Source organism: Hesperophylax consimilis, chromosome 12, assembly GCF_061612785.1.
Source record: "Hesperophylax consimilis isolate HC1 chromosome 12, BYU_Hcon_1.0, whole genome shotgun sequence".
Classification (NCBI taxonomy): Eukaryota; Metazoa; Arthropoda; class Insecta; order Trichoptera; family Limnephilidae; genus Hesperophylax; species Hesperophylax consimilis.
In genome coordinates this window covers 17,594,282-17,614,492 of record NC_142847.1, presented here as the reverse complement: position 1 = coordinate 17,614,492, position 20,211 = coordinate 17,594,282, and the positions used below count along the sequence as shown (strand labels likewise).

Here is a 20,211-nt window from a genome sequence, read left to right as displayed (position 1 = left end):
CGTAATAGGCTAATGTACATATTGGCATTCATAACTCAGTTTTGCAAAAAAATGTCTATTGAACATACAAGAACTAGGACAGCGATTTGTAATTTTAAATACTTTGTATGATATGACGATGAAAGTGTTGATCAGATAGTGTGATCGGTGTTTAGTGCTTATTGTTGAAGATAAATGTAGTAAAATAGGAAAAACTATGCATTATAGTAATATAATGTGTGTTAGCTTTTGTTTTTGTAACTGTCTGGCTAGGAATATACATAAATTGGGTCTCTGGGACCTGACATACCTAAAACACCAAGTATTAGTAGTTTTAGTTATCCTGTTTTATATTCCGCGTCATTCTCCAATGACTGAATGCAGCTTTGTAATTTATCAATCTTAATTTCTTTTAATATTATGTTTTGTTCCTGAACTGTATGTAATCTAAGGAGATCCCTTTGGAGATGTTCGATTTTTTTATTTGTATTTGTTGGACAGGAACTCAATAGTATTTAGCATAGATTTATTTTGTCTAAAATTTTCTACGTGTCTATTTTTATTCTCAATATAAATTAGCTCGATTTTTCCTCCAATTTCTTGAATATTTCATTAATATTACTATCAAGTTTTCTTCCGATTGCTTCTATCATTTTTTCTAAGATCAAACTCTCAATTATTAGGCAATTTGCTTCTTCTGTTAGACATGTTTGATTATTTGTTTTGAACATCATACATTTTAATAACTTATTATAATGCCATCAAACATGTGTATCATTGCATTTTGGTTACTATTAAATTTTGTGTAGGTACTACACGTAAGTCGATTTGAGCTAATTTAATATACCCAATACTATTAACAAAATAATACAATTGAAAAAGTAGGTGCGTAACATTGGGCTTATAACAAAGTTATGTTCATATCGTGGAGCGCAAGTAACGCGTTAAGTACTTTATTTCGTAAGCGACGGACTCTGGACTCAAAAGCCTATTTCAGTTCATTGCTTCATGGCCCAATGTTAGACCTGATAGGTACTAATTATACTGTGTCAGCGTTTTTGTATTAAAAATGTTCTCTTTTCAATACAATAACAAAATAAATTACGTCATATAAAGATGAAAGGTGGAATATTAATTGTTTAATATCTCACTTTTTTGTATCAAATAGAGATAATGATATCCTTACTGGGATCGTCCGTGCTGCGGATTTTATATATATGTAATTCAAATTTAGTAGTATGAATCATACAAAGTAGGTAATAACGATGCATATATTTTGTAGAGTTTTTTGCAATAATTTATAAACGTTTTTATTGTTTGTTTTTGGGGTGTTATGCCGTGTTGCGCTAACTCCTTCTTTAGCCGACGTTTCGGACAGCGTTGCAGTGTCCATCATCAGGGCAGATCCGGTAGATCCGAAGATCTACTTCTCATCTTCGGATCTACCGGATCTGCCCTGATGATGGACACTGCAACGCTGTCCGAAACGTCGGCTAAAGAAGGAGTTAGCGCAACACGGCATAACACCCCAAAAACAAACAATAAAAATGCTTTTGGGCCGTGAGAATCTAAAAACTTACCAATTTATAAACGTATTACAGATATGGTATTTTTAGTGCAGATGAGTTGTTTTTGGATTCATTCTGTTGGTATTTGGTGTCAATGTATATTCTATTTCTGATCTCCCTATGTTTTGTATCCAGCTTTTAATTTGAGATTTAAATGTTGTAATATTCTCATAAGATAATGTTGCTTTATAACTAACTAACTAACCATCACGCCGTTTCCTCGCAGGGGTAGGCAGAGAGGACGGACCGCCAAACAACTCTGTCTTGGCACACACTTTTTGTCGTCTAATACATACTCTTCTATTGTTCAGACTCTTGACATGGCCCGACTCGAGTATCTGATTCACTTAATTTTGCCATGTCTTGATCGGGCGTCCCCGACTTCTGCTACCATTAGCATTCGCATCATACATTTTCCTTACACTCCTTTCTTCGCTCATTCGCTCTACATTCCAATCTAAGCGTTCCTTTCTTAATCTTACTCATTACGCTTACATCAGCCTGCACTCTTTATCAAACATTAAAAACCGGTTTCACGAGAACAATAACAAAGTTTGCCGATTAAACTCAGCTTGATTTTAATTTTCATATGAGATGATTCTCTCCACTTTCATGACCAACATGACCATTTCCAAGTTAGTCCCGCAGGCCCCGGAGATAAAACATTCTATGTTACAGAGAAAACCGTCGGGAACATAGAATATTTGAACAAAGATCAAAGTGATTCTTGTTGGCCGTAGGTTTTATTTGGGAGATCACTGCACATTCTGCTCTGTTGTGCCGGTTGCTCGTTAGACAAAAACCCCACTGCTCAGTACAACCTTCCGCCTCCCGCCTCACTTCTGTTTGTCCAGCGCTTTAGCACAGTTGTTGTCTACTATCACAACACTCGGTTATTATTGTGTGAATTAAAAAGTTCTGTGGAATTGCTGAAGCTATTAAGGCAAGGAATTTATTTTATTATTTATTATCATCAGTATTAGTTGTTTTAGCCGTAAAATATATCTAAACGTAACTCGACATTCGGAGATGAAAACTGATATTGTTTCTACATAATAAAATATTACACCTTTCACATTATAGACTAAAAATAATTATTGTCTTATAAAACAAACTCGTATTAATTTATTTATTATATATTTTGATCAGAAAATATATTTTATTTAATAGTTTGAATCATTTTCATTTCAGTTGTAATTTTGATGAGGTAAATATTGTAATATTTTATAAATTAACCAGTGGTGCCTATTTTTTGTTTCCAAAAGTTGAAAACGATTTATATTTGATATATGCAGGTGAGATTGATTCTTTATGTAAATTTAAAAACACATCGTACCTATTTATTTTCCCTTTTCAACTTATTACCTTATTGGTTATGATTTGAGATTTTCATGGCCAAAAGTATATAGTGATTTATTTTTGGGGTGTTACGCCGTGTTTCGCTATCTCTATTTAAGTTGCAATTTTTTCCCAAAAAGGTTGGAAACTTTTCATCAAAAATATAAATTTTAAAATATTGAAAATGCTGTTCTGCATTACTCATATTCAGTTTTGCGTGATACTATATTCTTCTTACATGGTATGGATATTTTATTAAAATACTGTTAAAAACGTGATTGCAATACATTTCCTAACAAAATATTAGTCCATTCAGAATATATCAAGACACGTTTTCAAGCAGATGCTCTTTTCGTAAAAAATATAATGACGAAATGCGACAATATTAGAATTTTTATGAATACGTGTTCCGACATCCTAAAAACATGTTCGTGTTTTATCGACAGTTTGTTAGCAAACCTCTCAATTAATTCGTTAAAGGTCTGCAGTCCCGTTTTTAATAGGAATACGAATAATTTGACAAGTTTTCAATAAATTAGTAACATTTTTTATTAGTTACTTTTCTCCGTTCATCCGCTCCACATGTCTTAACCATCTAAGTCGCCATTCTTAATTTTCTTCACTTCGCTTGTTGAATAACTATTACCAAAATTGTAATGTGCGCATGAAAGGGAATGAGTGCAAGCGAGAGAGAATGCTTGCAGATGTTATAATATATGGTATGAATGTATGTCTCGTAATCTCTGATCATTAGTATGTTCCCGAATAAACACCTGCATATACACCTTAATCACACTTTTAAAATGTCCGTAAGCATAATCAAATAAATAATTTTACGTATTTTAAGTAATAATTATCAGTCTGAAACACCTATAAAAATAGAAAAAAAATTCCGAGAAAAAATACATGTGGCCGACGGGAATTGAACGACGGGAGGCTTCTGATTACCGGTTGAATGCTGTACCAATTGCGCTACGCGTCGGCTTATTCAAAACCCCCAAATTTTTCAATTTTGTACTGGCATTTTTCATTCAACAATTATTGGTTCTTAGATTTTTCACTAGAAGATTTTTCACTTTATTTTTGTAGGAAAGGCATTGATAATGCTAAATCTCCTATTAGATGGCGACGAGACAAATTATATCATCTTCATTCTTGGTAGAGCACCTGACCAGCAATCAGAAGTCTTCGGGTTCAATTCCCGTCGGCGGCATGTATTTTTTCTCGTAAGACTTTTTCAATTTATGTAGGTGTTTTAGGCTAATAATTTTGCTTAAAAAAAAACGTCATCCTTTGTGCTATGCATAAAAGAACTAGTCTTTTAAACACTGGTTTATCATTAAAAAAATACTTTAAAAAAAGTGATCTTTCGCATTTGTTGGGACACTTACGTATATTTATGACGAAAAAAACATGTATTATGATCTGCTAAATATCGGGTTTTAACGACATAAAAACATGTATTATGATCTGCTAAATACCGGGTTTTAACGACATAAAAACATGTATTATGATCTGCTAAATACCGGGTTTTAACGACATAAAAACTTTGAATATCATCTTTGCGTATTTACATTATTTTTTTCTGGAGCTTAAAAATACTGCAAAGCTGCCTTAAAGACCTTGGCCATGAGCGTATAGACGTCACATCATTATATTTATTTTCTAGTATTTTTTTTAATCACATGTAAAGCAAAGGTAAGCACAGCTTTTCGGTCTTTTTAATAATGTTTATTTCAGCTGGACAGAGTCGTGTGTGCAATGCTCTGCCTGCCATAAAAGTTTACATTTAAGTTAATACATAAAAAAACAATATAGAAATAAATAAAAAATGAATAAATTGATGAATACCTTAGGACTTTATGGTGGCTTGAGTGAAATTCTCCATCTCTGGTGTAGAGGCGCTCCCTGCCACTGGGCAACGGCCTGGACAAGAGTGTTGTCCGATCTCTGGTAGCGCTGACTCGTCCTGGCTATTATGTGGCGAATCAAAGCAGCGAACCCATAAGCACCCTTCCTTCGGTGAACATCTGTGAGGCGCTGCATCGCCAGGGGAGGCTCTGGGCTCTGTATGCGTGGTTGTACTGTACTCGGAGTGTGTTGACGCCTTGCGTGTATATCGTCCATAGCTCGCTAGTGTAGAAGCTCATACAGTATGTTTGGAAAAGTTACTTCTTCACGGGAGGGTGAATTTATGGGCTGCACAACATTGGCACTAATTTATACAATCAAATTTCAGCTTTTTCTTCGTGTGGTTATATTTATTTTATAAATATTTAGCTATTTAATGATATTTTAAAGGATGGACCACACATCTGCTGTTTTCATGTAATAATTCACCTAGTTCGATAGGATTTTAAAAAACAATGACCTCATTTCAGCTTGTTGGTTTTTTTACATCCACATAAAAATCTGTTGGATAGGTCAAAAGGTCTCCATCAACCAGTCTCTCCCGATCCGACCCGCCACGCAGTTAGTGGGCAAACGCTTCCGCCGCCAAGATCTAGACCAAGGCTGCCCAACCCCAGGCCCGCGGGCCACATTGTGGCCCGCGAACGAATTATAAATGGCCCGCGTGAACCATTTTCAAAAAACCCGCCAATTTGAAAAAGTGTCGCGGGCCCGCGGTAAAACAAACAATGCAGCTTGCGCGCGGTGATTTATCGCTATTTAGGCTACTCAGAACGAGAATCAGCGACGAAAAAATCTAACCTGTTGAACTTACTTTTTAAACAAAAATACACCGGTTTTTGATATAATATTTTTTGCGTCCGAAATGGAATCCTGTAGCCACCCCCCCCGCCCCTCATGGAATTCGTAAAATTGTTGTGGGGAATCACATATGATGTTTTTGGGTGCGCGGAATTTTTTCTCAGCGAAGTTCCGTAACAACCCCCCCCCCATGGATTTCAAATATTTTGTGGGGAGCACTCATTTTGAATTTTTTTTGTGGGGAATTATGTTTTATAGAAATTCTCTAACAACCCCCCCCCCCCCCATGGAAATAGGAACCGTCAGGTATTCAGTGGCCCGCCAGTGATTCAAAATCGTCAATTTTGCCCAACTGTTAAAAAGGTTGGGCAGCCTTGATCTAGACAAACCTTTCCCATGTACCCGGGCACCCCTGCTAAGTCACCAAACGTAGCGAACCACTTGGGTTGACCTATTGCAGAGACGTTGGTTATCCAAAAAAATATTCCCGGGGCGACGGTACCCATACCCGTATCCCAAATTGATCGTTGTAATTTAAAAAGGACAGAAAATATTTCTGCTATTTAAAAATGTAGTAATCTAATTATTAAATTATATAACAATAATCTATTAATGGCATAGACATATGAATATTAGTAGACCTGCCCTAAGTGATTAAAAGCGTATTATCCCCACTCCCCATACCGGTTCCATTGGAGCCGGCTGTGCTCGAGTATGGCCTCAAATGAAATTTGAAAACGTGACGTCATCATTCTTGTGCGAACTATGGTCGAGGCATCATCGGTTCATTTTACGAAATAACACGGCAAAATGTTGACTTGTGATATGAAAACTTGTAAAAATAGATGTGAAAAAGAGAATAAACCCAATTGTCGTATTACATTCCATATATAAGCATTATTTTACTTTATTTTAAGTATATTCACATCGAATAATATGGATCAGTTGTAGAAACATAATATACTATCACATCGAGAAACGTCTGGACGCGAAACACAAAGCTGGTTGGTTGCTGGGAAGTAAATTATGAACATTTATAAAAGTGTCTTAACTAAATACTTAAACGAAATATTCGACTCTGAAAATATAACCGAATTTTTTTGCCGAATTTGGACTTCGCAAATTTGTTCATAACGTGACGAGTAATTTGCGCTCCCATGTAAAAATGTCTATTCATTCAAAAGCAGATTTTACTTTTAAGAAGTAAATGGTGATATTATAATGCGAGATGCCTATTTACTGTCAGATTGATTTATTGACGAATCACAGTCAGTCTTACGCCCTTCGTTCTTCAACAGTTGATTTTACCCCTCGCCATTATCTTCTCGTCTATTAATTCCTATGTCTGTGATTAATGGCTAATCCATTGAGGTGAAGCTTAATGCTAAATCACTATTTCGATTAATCTTTAAAACGAATTGGTGTACATTATGAATACCAAAAATATGCTTTAGATAAATTGAAGGTTTTAATATCTATAAAAATAAAATAATAAATTACTCAATAAAAAAATATAAATGTAAGCTACAAAAAAATGTATTTAATTCAATTTATTTATTTTTATGTATGAACGCATATATAAAACAACTAAAAAAATACAATATTAAGGTTAATTAAGATTATCTGTGACAGTTTCACTTGATTAAGGTTTTTTTCTTTCTTATAAAATTATTTAAAAAATAAATAAAAACCAGTTTTGTGCTTGAAATCGAACGATTCTAGACTCCGTTTGTCAAGCGATTTTAATGCCTATTCGTGAAGATATAAGGCATATCAAGAATTTACACATTTTTGGCAAAAATACATTTTTTTAGTAGTTTACGTTTAGTAGTTTATGTTTTATATTAAGTAACAATTTTTTATTTGATTTCTACTCAAGGAAAACGATAGGAAAAGCTTCAATTTATCTACATAAAATATATTTTTGGAATTCATAAAGAAAACCAATTCGTTATAAATATTAATCGAAAAAAGCGATTTAGCATTAAGCTTCGCCTTAATATTAAGATCTCAAAATTGCATGCAAAGCAGTAAGCACATCTAAAATACCTACTTATTATATCTAATGAAACTTATTTACCTTCCTTAAAATATAAAAATTATCGAAAATATTCATGAATTTCAGCTTAAATTGAAATATTACCTATAATACTAGCAACTACTATACAAAGAGTATATCTGTTATTATTTTTTCCTAAAATCTTATTTTTATCTTATTGATAAATCTTGCGTTTTTCTTACTTACCTTTTTGTTATTTATTTTCAAGAGCAAAGACCATCTTCATTGTTTATTGTTTATTGTTGTTGTTATACGCCCATAGGGGCTTTTACATAGATTATAAATAAGTTTTACATAAGTTATCGAGTTAGAATTTATACTAAGAGTTATAAAAGTGAAGAATTTTAAAAAAAAATATACAAGTAGTTTTTGAAGAATATGGCGTAAAGAAACATTTTAAACAACATAATATTTAACAATAACAAAGAACAAAATATAATATAAAACATTACAATAACATATCTAATCGTTAAATCTATTACAATAATTTGTATGATTCCACAAAGTGTTGGTTTAATTTGAATTTAAGATTATAAAGGGAATCATGGAATATATCTATAATACCACCAAACTTGTTGCCCAAATCATGCATCCTATTGGTAAGTGAGTTTGACTGATAGTTGGTTTTATATGTGTCGCAAAAGAATGTTGTATTTTGTCTAGTATTTCTTGTCGGTACATAGAGTTTAATAGCAGCAACGATGGCAGGGCTGTCAATAAGGTTGTTCATGACTCTGTATAATAAAATTAGGTCTGAAATGGTTCTTCTGTCAGACAGCGTAATTAAATTAAGTCCATTCATCAAATTTACATAATTAATGTTTTCTATTGGAATTTTAAGCTTGAAATTTAAGTACCTAAGAAATTTGTGTTGAACCCGTTCTAATTTGTTAGAGTGTACTTTATAGAAAGGAGACCAAATAGGTGAATTATATTCCACTTGGCTTCTAACTAGTGAAATGTAGAGTGTTTTCATGCAATCCAATGACTTAAAATCAGTTAGGGTTCTACAAAGGAAGCCAAGAATCTTTAAAGCCTTATTTTTTTCATTGTCTTATATAACGTTTAAAATTTGTACACTTATTGTAAAAATACAAATATTTTATAAAAAAAAATTCCATGCCGTTTAAAATGGGACAGACTACATATATTTCAGTTAATGCCATACTCAATGGTTAATGCTATTTAAAAAAATAACATACCGTAATTCCAGCCATTTTAATGTTCCGTGGATTGAAGAATAAAGCCTGTGACAGACTACACTATAAGCGCGCTATATTTTGTGGCTTGGCCTATTTTAGCGTATCGCTATGGCGAGTGATATGCTGAAATAGGCCAAGCCACGAAAATATAGCGCGCTTATAACGTGGTCTGTCACAGACTTAATATCATCAAGTACATATCTATCTATTCATATAAAAAAAGAGTGCCTGGGGCGAGAGGCGTGGATTTGGTTTTTTTAAACAAATTTGAAATTTTGTACACTTGACGTCCAAAATAAGATTTTTTTTTTCCCCATTTTCAAAAACTCTGCGTTGAGTCCGTGCAACGCAGGGGACTTCAGCTAGTTTATAAAAATGTGTGTTATTCTGTTATTTATTATAACCTAATTTACTGGATGAATTTCTAATACGAAAATGTTGTTTTTGTTTTAGGAACCCTCACCATTTAATTACTCCCAGAAAAAGTTCGATATCATAATACACGATGTGCCTCTGTTGGAAAAAACTAAACGCTCCCATAATGGCTCATACAGTTCTACAAATGACACGAAGAAACTAAATAAAATATTATCAAAATTGAACCATTGTTTAGTGCAAACAAGGTGAATCGATCTTGCTAGCTGTAAATTCACAATCTGAAGACCGCATGCTTGCCTGGTTTAGGCATCATTAAAAGCTGGACAGTTGTTAAATGTAAATAGGGTGATGCAATAGCGAAATACCTGCTAGCAAGAAATACCATCCCAAATTTACATCGAAATTGAACCATTGTTCAATGCAAACAAAGTGATTCTATCACTAAAACTCTGCTAGCTAGAAATGCCACCAAAAGCGCAAACAAAGTGATTAAATCACGAATTTTCTGCTAGCTAAATCTACTTAACCAACTTGTCACACACTTGGACCTGGCATCTATGGAGTTATTAAGTTATTTCATCGTCCTCTTACAAGTGGGCGTTGTGATGATCATTGCCTGGGCCACAGCAAGTAGTGCCATGTTCTCCCGCCCGGCTTGGTGCGTCAGGGTCTGGCTATTGTACCATATCTGCGTCATCAGGTCTATAGTGGAGGATATCTACTTTAGGAGCAGGCAGAAGGTGATAGATTGTTCCGACAAGACGTGCTGCGTGGCGGTGGTGACGGGCGGGGGGAGGGGCCTGGGGTACCACGTGGTCAGGGGACTCGTAGAGAGGGGGATGCATGTGGTTGTTGGGGTGAGGAACCCCCAGAACTGCAAAAGTATGGGAGAGGTGTTTCAAAAGGAGGGACTCAAAGGTATGAAAAGACTTTTTATGGAATTTATAAAAAACTGCTTTTAAATTCTGTTATTTCTTCTTCTCTCTTTTTTTTTCCTTAGTGTTATTTGACCATCTAGGTTCGTGGTTCTATAAAATAACGTTTATATAGTTTATAATTATATGTATATAGTATATATACAAATGCTGACCCTGTGCAAATTGCAAGTGCGTTCCACTGTTCAATTTGGCAGCCACTGTGTGCAGAAACGGGCGGTACGTTTGATAGATTCCCATTTTTTAAACTTTATCATTTTTACGAGTGCAGCTGTGGAATTAATACGATTTCAAGTAACTCTAGCGACAGAAAATAATGCATTTACATTTACAAGCATTAAAAATGATCTAAAAGAATATTTTGGGTTGACCCATACAACGAAATAAATGTTAATTGTAGCACACCCGTCGCCGCCAATGATAATTATGTAAAATGGACTATCCTTTGAAAACTCCATCCATGCCTTCCTCGCTAAATCCTTTCTAACGTATTCCGGTTAGTTATCTTAATATGAAAATGGATATTTCCCACCTCCAGGAAAAATTTAACATTCAAATCATGTTCAAAGGTCATTTATGTCAAACTGGTAGTAGATGCGGATGCTACCAGCACTGTCAGTAGCGTGCAACTGACGTCAAACTCGTAGACGATGCGTCGCGTCGTGTACGTCGTGTAACACTAGCAAAATAGTATGGCGGATACTCACGAGCGACACGAATGCTACGCGTACAAAACTCCAGTCGCTTGTAAGTATCTTCGTGTACGAATGGCCTTACACAGCAGATGAGGCAGAGCAGCTAGGAGCTAGGCTAATGTATCTCGTTCAAATAGAAGCATGCCGGAGAGCGCCCTCAAATAAACCCGAAGAAATAATACTTACGACGCGCTTTGAAATCTTTATGAAATTTATACACAATATCTTTGAAGTAGTATCTATTCATCCATATATATTTTCAAAGTTATTGCCATAAGTGGAAAGTGTGAGTATCTGGAGTGCCAGGTCAATAAAATTGCTATGTTCTCGATAAAACGAAGATTTTTAAATACTTATTGCCATCGTTACCACATTAAAACACATTTAACCCTTCACTTTCCGATTTTTCCCGATGATAAAATTAAGATTGTTCGAAAAATAGTTTTTAATAATCAATTATTTTGCAACTCTTTTGTTATTAGAAAATTAGTGTTGGTACCTATTGTAGCATTGTTATACCTTATACCGTTCTTTTTGATTCCTACCTACAAAATTATTTCTGTCCACCTACCTAATTCCTACCTCCCTAGGCGAAATACAACGTGTGTGCAGTTTAGTTGAAATTCACAAATCATCCTCAATATCTAACCTTTGTTTGATTACGGTGCCCCTTGTTGACCGTGTCGACATTGAAAAGCCATTGAATTCGCCATAAAAGTGAACTTCAACGAACCAGCGCAATTGAGAAAAGCGGAAGAAGAAAAACGGTATGTCGGCATTCCAGATTTCCAATTCTCCTTCCTTCCGCTGTGCGACGGTGCCTTGATCCATCCCCAACAATGAATGGTTTACATACAATAAAATAACTTTTTGTAATCAATAACCAAACACCAGCTCTGCTCACCAACACTTTTGACGGATTAGATGACTTGAAGCAGTTATGTAGAGGCTTATTATTATAATGTTGTATTATTGTATATTTGATAATTATTTGACTATAGGATTACGTAACTGTTTCATTGTTTGATTGTTTGACTGTCTGACTTTCTGACTTCTTGACTGTATGACTGTGTCGTTGGAAAGTGTTTAAATATTCAATTGTTGAATTTTTATTTGATTATTTGAGTTTTTTTAATATGATTGATTGATTTTAGGCACCGTGGAGGCACTGACCCTGGACACGTCTTCCATGAAGTCCGTGCTGGAATTCGCTTCGGCCGTGCGTAGCGCACACCCTGCCATACACGTGCTGGTCAACAACGCCGGGCAGATCTTCGGCGGGTACGAGGAGACAGTGGACGGCTTCGAGACCAAACTGGCCGCCAACTATCTAGGCAGGCATTTACAACATTTACAATATTTGCAATAATTACAACATTTAGAACATTTTATTGATAGCCCATACCTCCTGGAATGCTATAAATTGTTCGGTACTACCGCCAGAGTCGACACCACGATCTGCTATGTATTCCAGAGCGGACAAACGGCATAGCGGAGGTGCTCTTGACATTTTCAACATTGGCCATGAAGGTTGAAGGTGAAGCCATTTTAAGCAAGAACTATAATTTCATGTACTTATTTTAATACATGTAAATTATTTCGTGTGTGTTGTAATGGGATTACAAAATTTGTAATACACATAAAAATAGCAAAATAACTCAAAACATTTGCAACACGGAAAAAATCTATGACAGAAACACCCAGGTGTCCGGGAAGTAACATCTACAGCATTTACATAATAAGTATGTAAATTTTTAATTATTGAACATAATATTAGCGATTCTAAAACAGAAAAATTAGAAAAAGGTACGGTCACATCTAGGACTTGAACCCTGTCCCTTGCCCTCACCGCTCTACCAACTGAGCTAATTGAACCCTATCAGATTCGGTCATATTTAACTGAGTAATATTTTGAGTAAGAACTACCAAAATTATCTTCATTTTAGGTTTTGCTCATTAAGTTCTTTCACTGTTGTTTTTTTTGTAAATCTTTGATTTCCCAAGCGATCCTTCCCAAGAGTCGCAAGGCGCAGCCGGTTGATTGGCTACTATCTACCTGGTTTGCACTACATAATTATTATAAATGGTATCTATTGTGCATTTGCGAGGTTCGGGGAATATTTTCTCCATGTCTCGTGAACTGAGGGTGTAAAAGTACCTGGGGGATGGTTTTTTTCTACCCGATGAGTGGGCTGCCTATAGCAACTTATAGGACTGTAATACTTTTTTTTTTGTATTTTTTTTGTCTGTAGGTATTTTTTTTATTTTTTTATTTTTTTTATTTATATTTTTTGTAAAAGATTTTTTTTATTATGATTTTTTGGTATTATTTTAAATTAATGTGTTTGTAAAATTTAAACTATATTTTTTTGTATATCTGGTTGCAGTTTAATTTTTTATTTGAGTCCACTCATCAAGGGGGGAAGGTAATAGAGACTGGGAATGGATAGGTGGGTTTGTCGTCGGGACTTGAGCGCCCGAAACATGCTATGCTTGGGTTCGTGTGCATAGGAAGTTTCGCATAGAATGATTTGGCTAATTCTACCACATGTGTTTTAAATGGGGGGATTTTCGTGCCTGAATTAATAATGCTATTTCGGACAAACCAAGGGCTTTTGGTATATCTTCTAAGTGTGACATTCTGGAATGAGGCAAGACGTTTTGTGTTTCCAGTGCCCCAAATGGGTGAGGCGTATGACATGATAGGGCGTATTTGTGTTTTGTAGATGAGTAGTTTGTTTTGTATGGAAGTTTTTGAGTTTGAGTGAAGCAACGGGTAAAGGGCGTTGGATGTTTTTTTAGCTTTTGTGAGAGTGTTATTTATGTGTTTTGTCCATGTGAGTCGTCTGTCAAGTGTAACTCCAAGATATTTGGCCGATTTTTGCCATGGTATAGTTTGGCCGTTCATCGTTATTTCCTCTCGCGGAGCCCGGCCGCCCTTTCTACGAGAGAAAAAGACGGCCACGCTCTTTGAGGGATTCACGTCTATACGCCATTTATTGTACCAATCTTGGAGTGAGTCTATGTTTTTTTGGAGTCGGTATGAAATCATTCTGGGTGAACAGTATCTAACCATAACTGTGGTATTATCTGCGTACAGAGTTTTGTGAGAATTTGAATTTTCAGAGAGGGGAATGTCGTGAGTGTAGACATTGAAGAGGATTGGAGAAAGCAGAGAGCCCTGCGGGACCCCTGCTGTCATGAAACGTTTTATTGAAAGAGCGCCACCGTATTTTACTTGAAAAGTACGTTGGCGTAGAAATGATTTGAAGGCACCGAGTAGTTGGGGATCGATGCCTGTTTCGTGGAGTTTGAGAAGCAGGCCGTTTATCCATACTTTATCGAAAGCTTTGGCTATGTCCAGGAAAATGGCGCCAGTTGATCGCTTGGTATTGAAGCCTCCGATAATAATTTCGGAGACTCTGAGGAGTTGATGGAGGGTGGAGTGATTTGATCTAAAGCCGTGTTGCTCATCAGGTAACGTTGAAACCTCGTCAATGTGCTTGAGGAGCCGTGTCAAAAGGATCTGTTCATAGATTTTACCAATATTTGATAGAAGGCTGATTAGACGGTGATTTTCGCAGAATAGGGGGTCTTTTCCCGGTTTTGGGATGAGAATGACGTGCGCGTGTTTCCAGTTTTTCGGGAAATAGCGCAGTCTGAGGGCTGTGTTGATGAGATTTACTATCGCTAGTATTCCTTTTTGGGGGAGGGCTTTAAGAGCGAAATTTGTGACGCCGTCGGGGCCGGGGTTTTTTTTTATTTTTCCGGCTTTTTATAGCGCGCATAACCTCGGCCGGGGTAGTAAAATGAATGTTTGTATTGGGGAGATTATTTAAAACATTATTGATTTTTTCGGTTGACATTTGCAATGTGATCTAGATCGGCGTGTTTGAAGCTGGGGCTGAATTGATTTTCAAGACTGTCAGCGAACGCCTCCGCTTTGTCTTGATCGTCGAAGACGAGACCGTTTTCGGCGTGAATGGGGTGGTTAGGGGTGGGGGTGGCTTTGAGAGTTTTGGATAATTTCCACAGAGAGCCGTCCTGTGGATTTATCTCTTGAATTTTCAAATTCCAGGTGAAATTTACGTGCTCTTGAAGTTTTTTTCTGATGAGGGCTTGGATTCGATTTATAGAAGTTTTCAAGGTGGGATTTTGATATTTTCGCCAGTGGCGGCGTAAGATATTTTTTGTTTTAATTAGGTCTTTTACTGAATTTGGGAGGTTTTCCTTGAAATTTATTGGGGAGGGTGAGGGGAGAGGTTTTGAGGCCTCATCTATTGCGGACATTATTGTCTTCGCGAAGTCGTCAACCGCTGTATCTAAATCTGAGGGATTTTTAATGTGGGGATTTATGGATAATTTTTCCCCGACTCTGTGTGAAAAGTAAGTCCAATCAGTTTTTTTGTTAATTTTTGCAGGGGGGAGGGTAAGAGAATTCGTTGAGAGTTAGCAACACGGGGTTATGGTCGGAGGAAAGGTCGCAGATGGTTTCGATACTGTATGCCCAGGATGATTTGTGAAAAATGGCGATGTCTAGTACGTCAGGTCTGTGTCCGATGCTAGAGAAAAATGTTGGCTCTATGGGTCCTGCAATGTTTATGTCGGGGTGAGAATTGGCAAAGTCATGTAAGATACGTCCGTTTTTGTTGGTGAGCCTACTATTCCAATCGGGGTGTTTTGAGTTAAAATCCCCCGCTAGAATAGTAGGCGTTTGTCCATCGAGAAGTAATTCAAGATCCGACTTTTGTAAAGTCTGAACAGGTGGGTTGTAAATTGAATTAATTCTCAATGGACCTGAGTGTTTCGTGAATATGGTAATGGAGGTGCTTTCAATGGTAGTCAGGGGGGGGTGATGTTATGTTTGTGGGTGTTGAGAATAGTTTGGGGCTTGATGGAGTCTTCAAAATAACAGACGCATGATTTTGGTTGCACAAAACTGCATTTGTACTTTATTTAATGTTACGAGTTTAAATTTATTCCCGACCCGGGCAAAACACTTTTACAGGTGGTCAGTTGACCATAATTCCTGCCTGTTACTATTTTTTGGAGAGAAGAAGTGAAAAAATACACTCGGCGAAGCTTTTTATAGCCTAATCAAACAACACACACTGACAAACTAATAATCAAAAAACAAAACACTGTCATAGAAGCCAATGGTAATTAAAACACCTGTTTTATCTATAGGCCCTAGTTTTACTACTGACCGCTAGGTGCTAGGCAGTGGCCTGTAAAATAAATGGTTTTGCACTTAGCTAATAGCTTGTACATTTTAAACATATTGCCACCGCCGGGATGAGAAAAAAAACTGGTGGTTTTTTTTTGATATCAATACAAAAAACTTTCAACAAATATTAAAATAGTTCATTATAACTAAAACTACCTAAACCTGAAGGGATCGGGAATATAATTTAAAACAATCAAAAAAATATAATAACCCTCATACAAATACATAATCCATAAAATTAATCACATTATTCCATAAAATTAATAAACCCATAACTTGATAAATCATAAAATTGATAAAAATTCATAAAATTAATAACATTTACACATATAGATCACTTAATTAACTAATATTCTAGCTCCCGTATAGAGCGGTTCAAAAACTGAAGTCTGTTTTTTTTATATGAGTTCATACTTGACTCTTTTCTTTTAATAGAACACAAAACACTGTAATCACTGCACTGTGTAGACCGTTCACTCTGCATTCGGTCCAGTGGTGATCATCCTTTCAAGGGTGGTACGTGTTAACTCAGGGGGTTGAGTCTCATATTAAGGGTGCCCTGTCCTGGTAGGCAGCGAATACCCCTGGTCCTGGTTGACTGGAAGCCCCAGTGGCTTCTGGATATAGGTTGGTCAACCACAGCGATGCTTTATGGTCAGTAGTCCTGTGTGGTAGCATCGGTTCAGCCCTGGTTACATTAGGCTGTGACCTTGGGAAGGTCTGTAGTTTGCCGGGTCGGGAGATGCAGATCCTGGTTTGATTCTATTGGCATCAAACATATTTTTGTGATAGGTCGCACAAAAATGCCTTGGGACGTCTTGAGGGTAACCACCCTCACTACGCCATCAGGTCCTGGATGAGTTGCTGTTATGCGCGCCATCCTCCATAATGCAGGAGGCAGATTGTCCTCCTTCAAGATGACCAGATCGTCCTTTTTTATGACTTCTTGGCTGCTGGCCTGCCATTTGGTCCGTTTTTGTAGTTCAGCAAGGTAATCTCGTTTCCATCTACACCAGAAAGTTTGAATTAAGGCATTTAATTTTTGATATTGGCTTAGTCTGTTCTCTGGTAGCTCGCGGACGTCTAATTCAGGGATGATAGAAGCCTCAGTGCCCATAAGGAAGTGGTTGGGGGTGAGGGGGAGTAGGTCGTTGACGTCATCAGACAAGGAAGTTAAAGGACGGGAGTTCAAACAAGCCTCTATTTGACAAAGTAAGGTATATAATAATTCAAACTGTAATGGATTATTCTTGGTAATTCTATATAAATGAAACTTGGTAGATTTAACTGCAGCTTCCCACAACCCGCCGTGATTTGGCGCCCTAGGAGGAATGAAGTTCCAAACTATAACTTTATCTGCTAAAAACCTATGAATTTTGTCATTGTTCAGCTTTAGACTGGCATACAACTCTTGAAGCTTGTTGGAAGCTCCTCTGAAGCTAGTTGCATTGTCAGAAAATATTTTTTCAGGTTGACCCCGCCGGGCGATAAATCTTTTTAAGCAATTTAAAAAAGTATCGCTTGACAAATCCGTTACAAGTTCTGAATGAACAGCTTTAGTAGAAAAACAAACAAATATGCAAAGATACGATTTGATAAGTGGAGACTTCCTCAGCGCTCCACTCTTCATGTCAATAGGTCCAGCATAATCAAGCCCCGTCACCGCAAATGGTCGACTGGGAGTGATTCTTTCAACAGGTAAGTTTCCCATAATCTGCTGGCAAACTCGAGGTTGGTATCTAAAACATATAATACAATTATGTAAGACTCGTTTAACAGTATTTTTTCCTAGTATGGGCCAGTATTTCAAGCGTATTTCTGCTAACTGCGCTTGTGGCCCGGCATGTAAATGCACATAATGATAATGTCTTATGATTAATTCGGTTAATTTGTGTGTAGGCGATAATATAACAGGTTGCCTTTGTTGATGTGATAAGTACGTACCTAGTTTTAGTCTACCATTTGCACAAATTAAACCATCTAATAAACAAGGATTGAGGGCTTTCAATTTACTATTTTTGTTTACCATCCTGTGATTTTTCAAGTCCTTTAATTCTCTTTTAAAGGAATGTTCTTGAGATGATTTCAGCAGACATTTTTAAGGCTGCTTCTAGTTCGGTGACAGTTATATTGCCTCCGATTTTATCTTTAGGATTCCGACAATTATTTATAAATCTCAACGCCAAAGCGGTAATTCTCTTCAATTTGGTTAGCGATGAAAATTTTTCGAAAATCTCCCATTCTTGAACATTAGCTGCCAGTAATACATTTTTACTCTTAATCTCAGGGGGATTCAAACAGGACACCTTGGATAGTGGCCAAGCGCTGATCTCTTCTGTCAACCAGCTTGGTCCCTTCCACCAAATTGAAGCGTGTGATGAAAGGCTTTAAATCACAGTGAAAAAACAGATAAACCATAGCTGCAAAAAAATATACAAATTATTTATGAAAACGGACATGCTAACGACATCTGGCGGAGAAAGAATTGATCCAGCTTGCTTGCAGTAGACACCTGTAATAGTTGGAATTAAATCAAGGTTCCGGGACGAAAGCAGAGAGGTCGTAAAATCGTCTAGCACGAGAAAGAAACCCCCTTTCTAGGCCTAAAAATAAATATTGAATTTTGTCAACCAATAGATCTGAACAAAGAGCTATAAAATTTTGAGTAACCAATCAGTGAACGGAGGGGCGTGTGTCTACGAAAGACAAAGGAATGAACTATGGACCCGACATTAAAATAGATAGTTAACGACATTTCGATTCCCACAGAAATTAGAGGTGAACGCACTTTAGGGTAAGCATCGACTTTCAAGGTGACAAACTCCTGGGAATGTTTACAATAACTGAGAAATTTAGGAGGTAGCGAACCATTGTAATCGAGTGCTTTGAAGTTTTCATGTTGGAAAAACACACACACGAAAATGCAATGAAAAAAATTATAAACGTGATAGTATAAAAAAGGACGGGAAAAGCGAAGGAAAGTTACTGGCGGAATTTTCAACTGTAGTGCAATTATTTATGATAGAAGTAGGGTGTCGAGTTCGAAAAAATCGTACTAAAGAGAGGTGAGAGTTTTGGAAACAATGGAAATTAATCGTTATCAATTTAAGATGAAACGGACGTATTGGTAAATCAATTTTGAATGAAAATCTCGCAAAAAAATAGACATTTTAGAAAAGTGCGGCGACCGAATGGAAGGATAATACAGAGATTTTTGAACTGCTACAAAGGTCCTAGGGACATGAAAATTGAGTATCAGAAGAAGACAGTAAAACTAAACATATAGCGATAGATTAGATTCAGGAAAAGTAGACATTTTACATAATTATTAGGTTAGATAGATATTAGAGCTACACAAGATTACAGAGGGATCGAAACAAGATAAAAGGTTGACGGTCTCATGTGTATTTTGGAATATAAACAATCGAAATCCGAACATGATTTTTATTTACGTTAAGGTAATAAACGATTGGAGAGACGATTAATTTTAACGTGGACCTTATGGAATGCTTATTTAAAGCAAAAGAGATTAAAACTAATGGCTCTAAAATTAAACTAAATTTACGGCCGTAGTACATAAAATCTGAGACGTAAACATATGTCCAGACGTATAATTTATGTGAAATCTTGTAAGTGAGGGATGGAGAATGGGCGGAGATTGGGTCAGACAATAAAAGTGACAGATATCCCAGAGTCAAATTAGGTATATCTCCCATAGAAGTGTGGAAAACTATATATTAATTAATAATAAATGAAGTATGAAATTTTCCTGGAGACCACACACATCGGGAAAAGTGAGAGAAAGATAAAAGAAAGGGTAAAGAACGGAGATAAAGAATAATCCAAGTGGAGAAAAGTGATACAATTCAAATTTATCCGTGAAATAAATAAATACGACTTGGAAAATAATTAGTTATAGAGTTATGAGAAATAACAAAAGAATAAAGAAGACATTGTGCAAGAAAACGTCGCGGATAAAATAAAATCCAAAAAGATAAGGAAAAACTCAAATCTGCGACATAAAGATAGAAAATACGGGTGGAAATGGAAAAGCTCATATAAGTGACAATAAAATTAAGTAGAATTTAAACAAATCGAAATTCAAAAATGCGTAGTAA

The 20,211-nt window shown here is 36.3% G+C and overlaps 1 protein-coding gene across 1 annotated transcript in view; it reads left to right on the top strand.

The window, feature by feature from the left end:
* Window positions 1-2,397: 2,397 nt before the first annotated feature.
* The window catches only part of LOC149419248 (polyprenol dehydrogenase-like), a 30,945-nt gene continuing 13,131 nt past the window's right edge, over window positions 2,398-20,211 (top strand). The window contains exons 1-3 of the mRNA XM_089637747.1: window positions 2,398-2,490; window positions 9,312-10,154; window positions 12,021-12,200. Coding sequence (XP_089493873.1) covers window positions 9,794-10,154; window positions 12,021-12,200 — 541 coding nt within the window. The 5' untranslated portion in view covers window positions 2,398-2,490; window positions 9,312-9,793. The remainder of the gene's footprint in view (window positions 2,491-9,311; window positions 10,155-12,020; window positions 12,201-20,211) is intronic.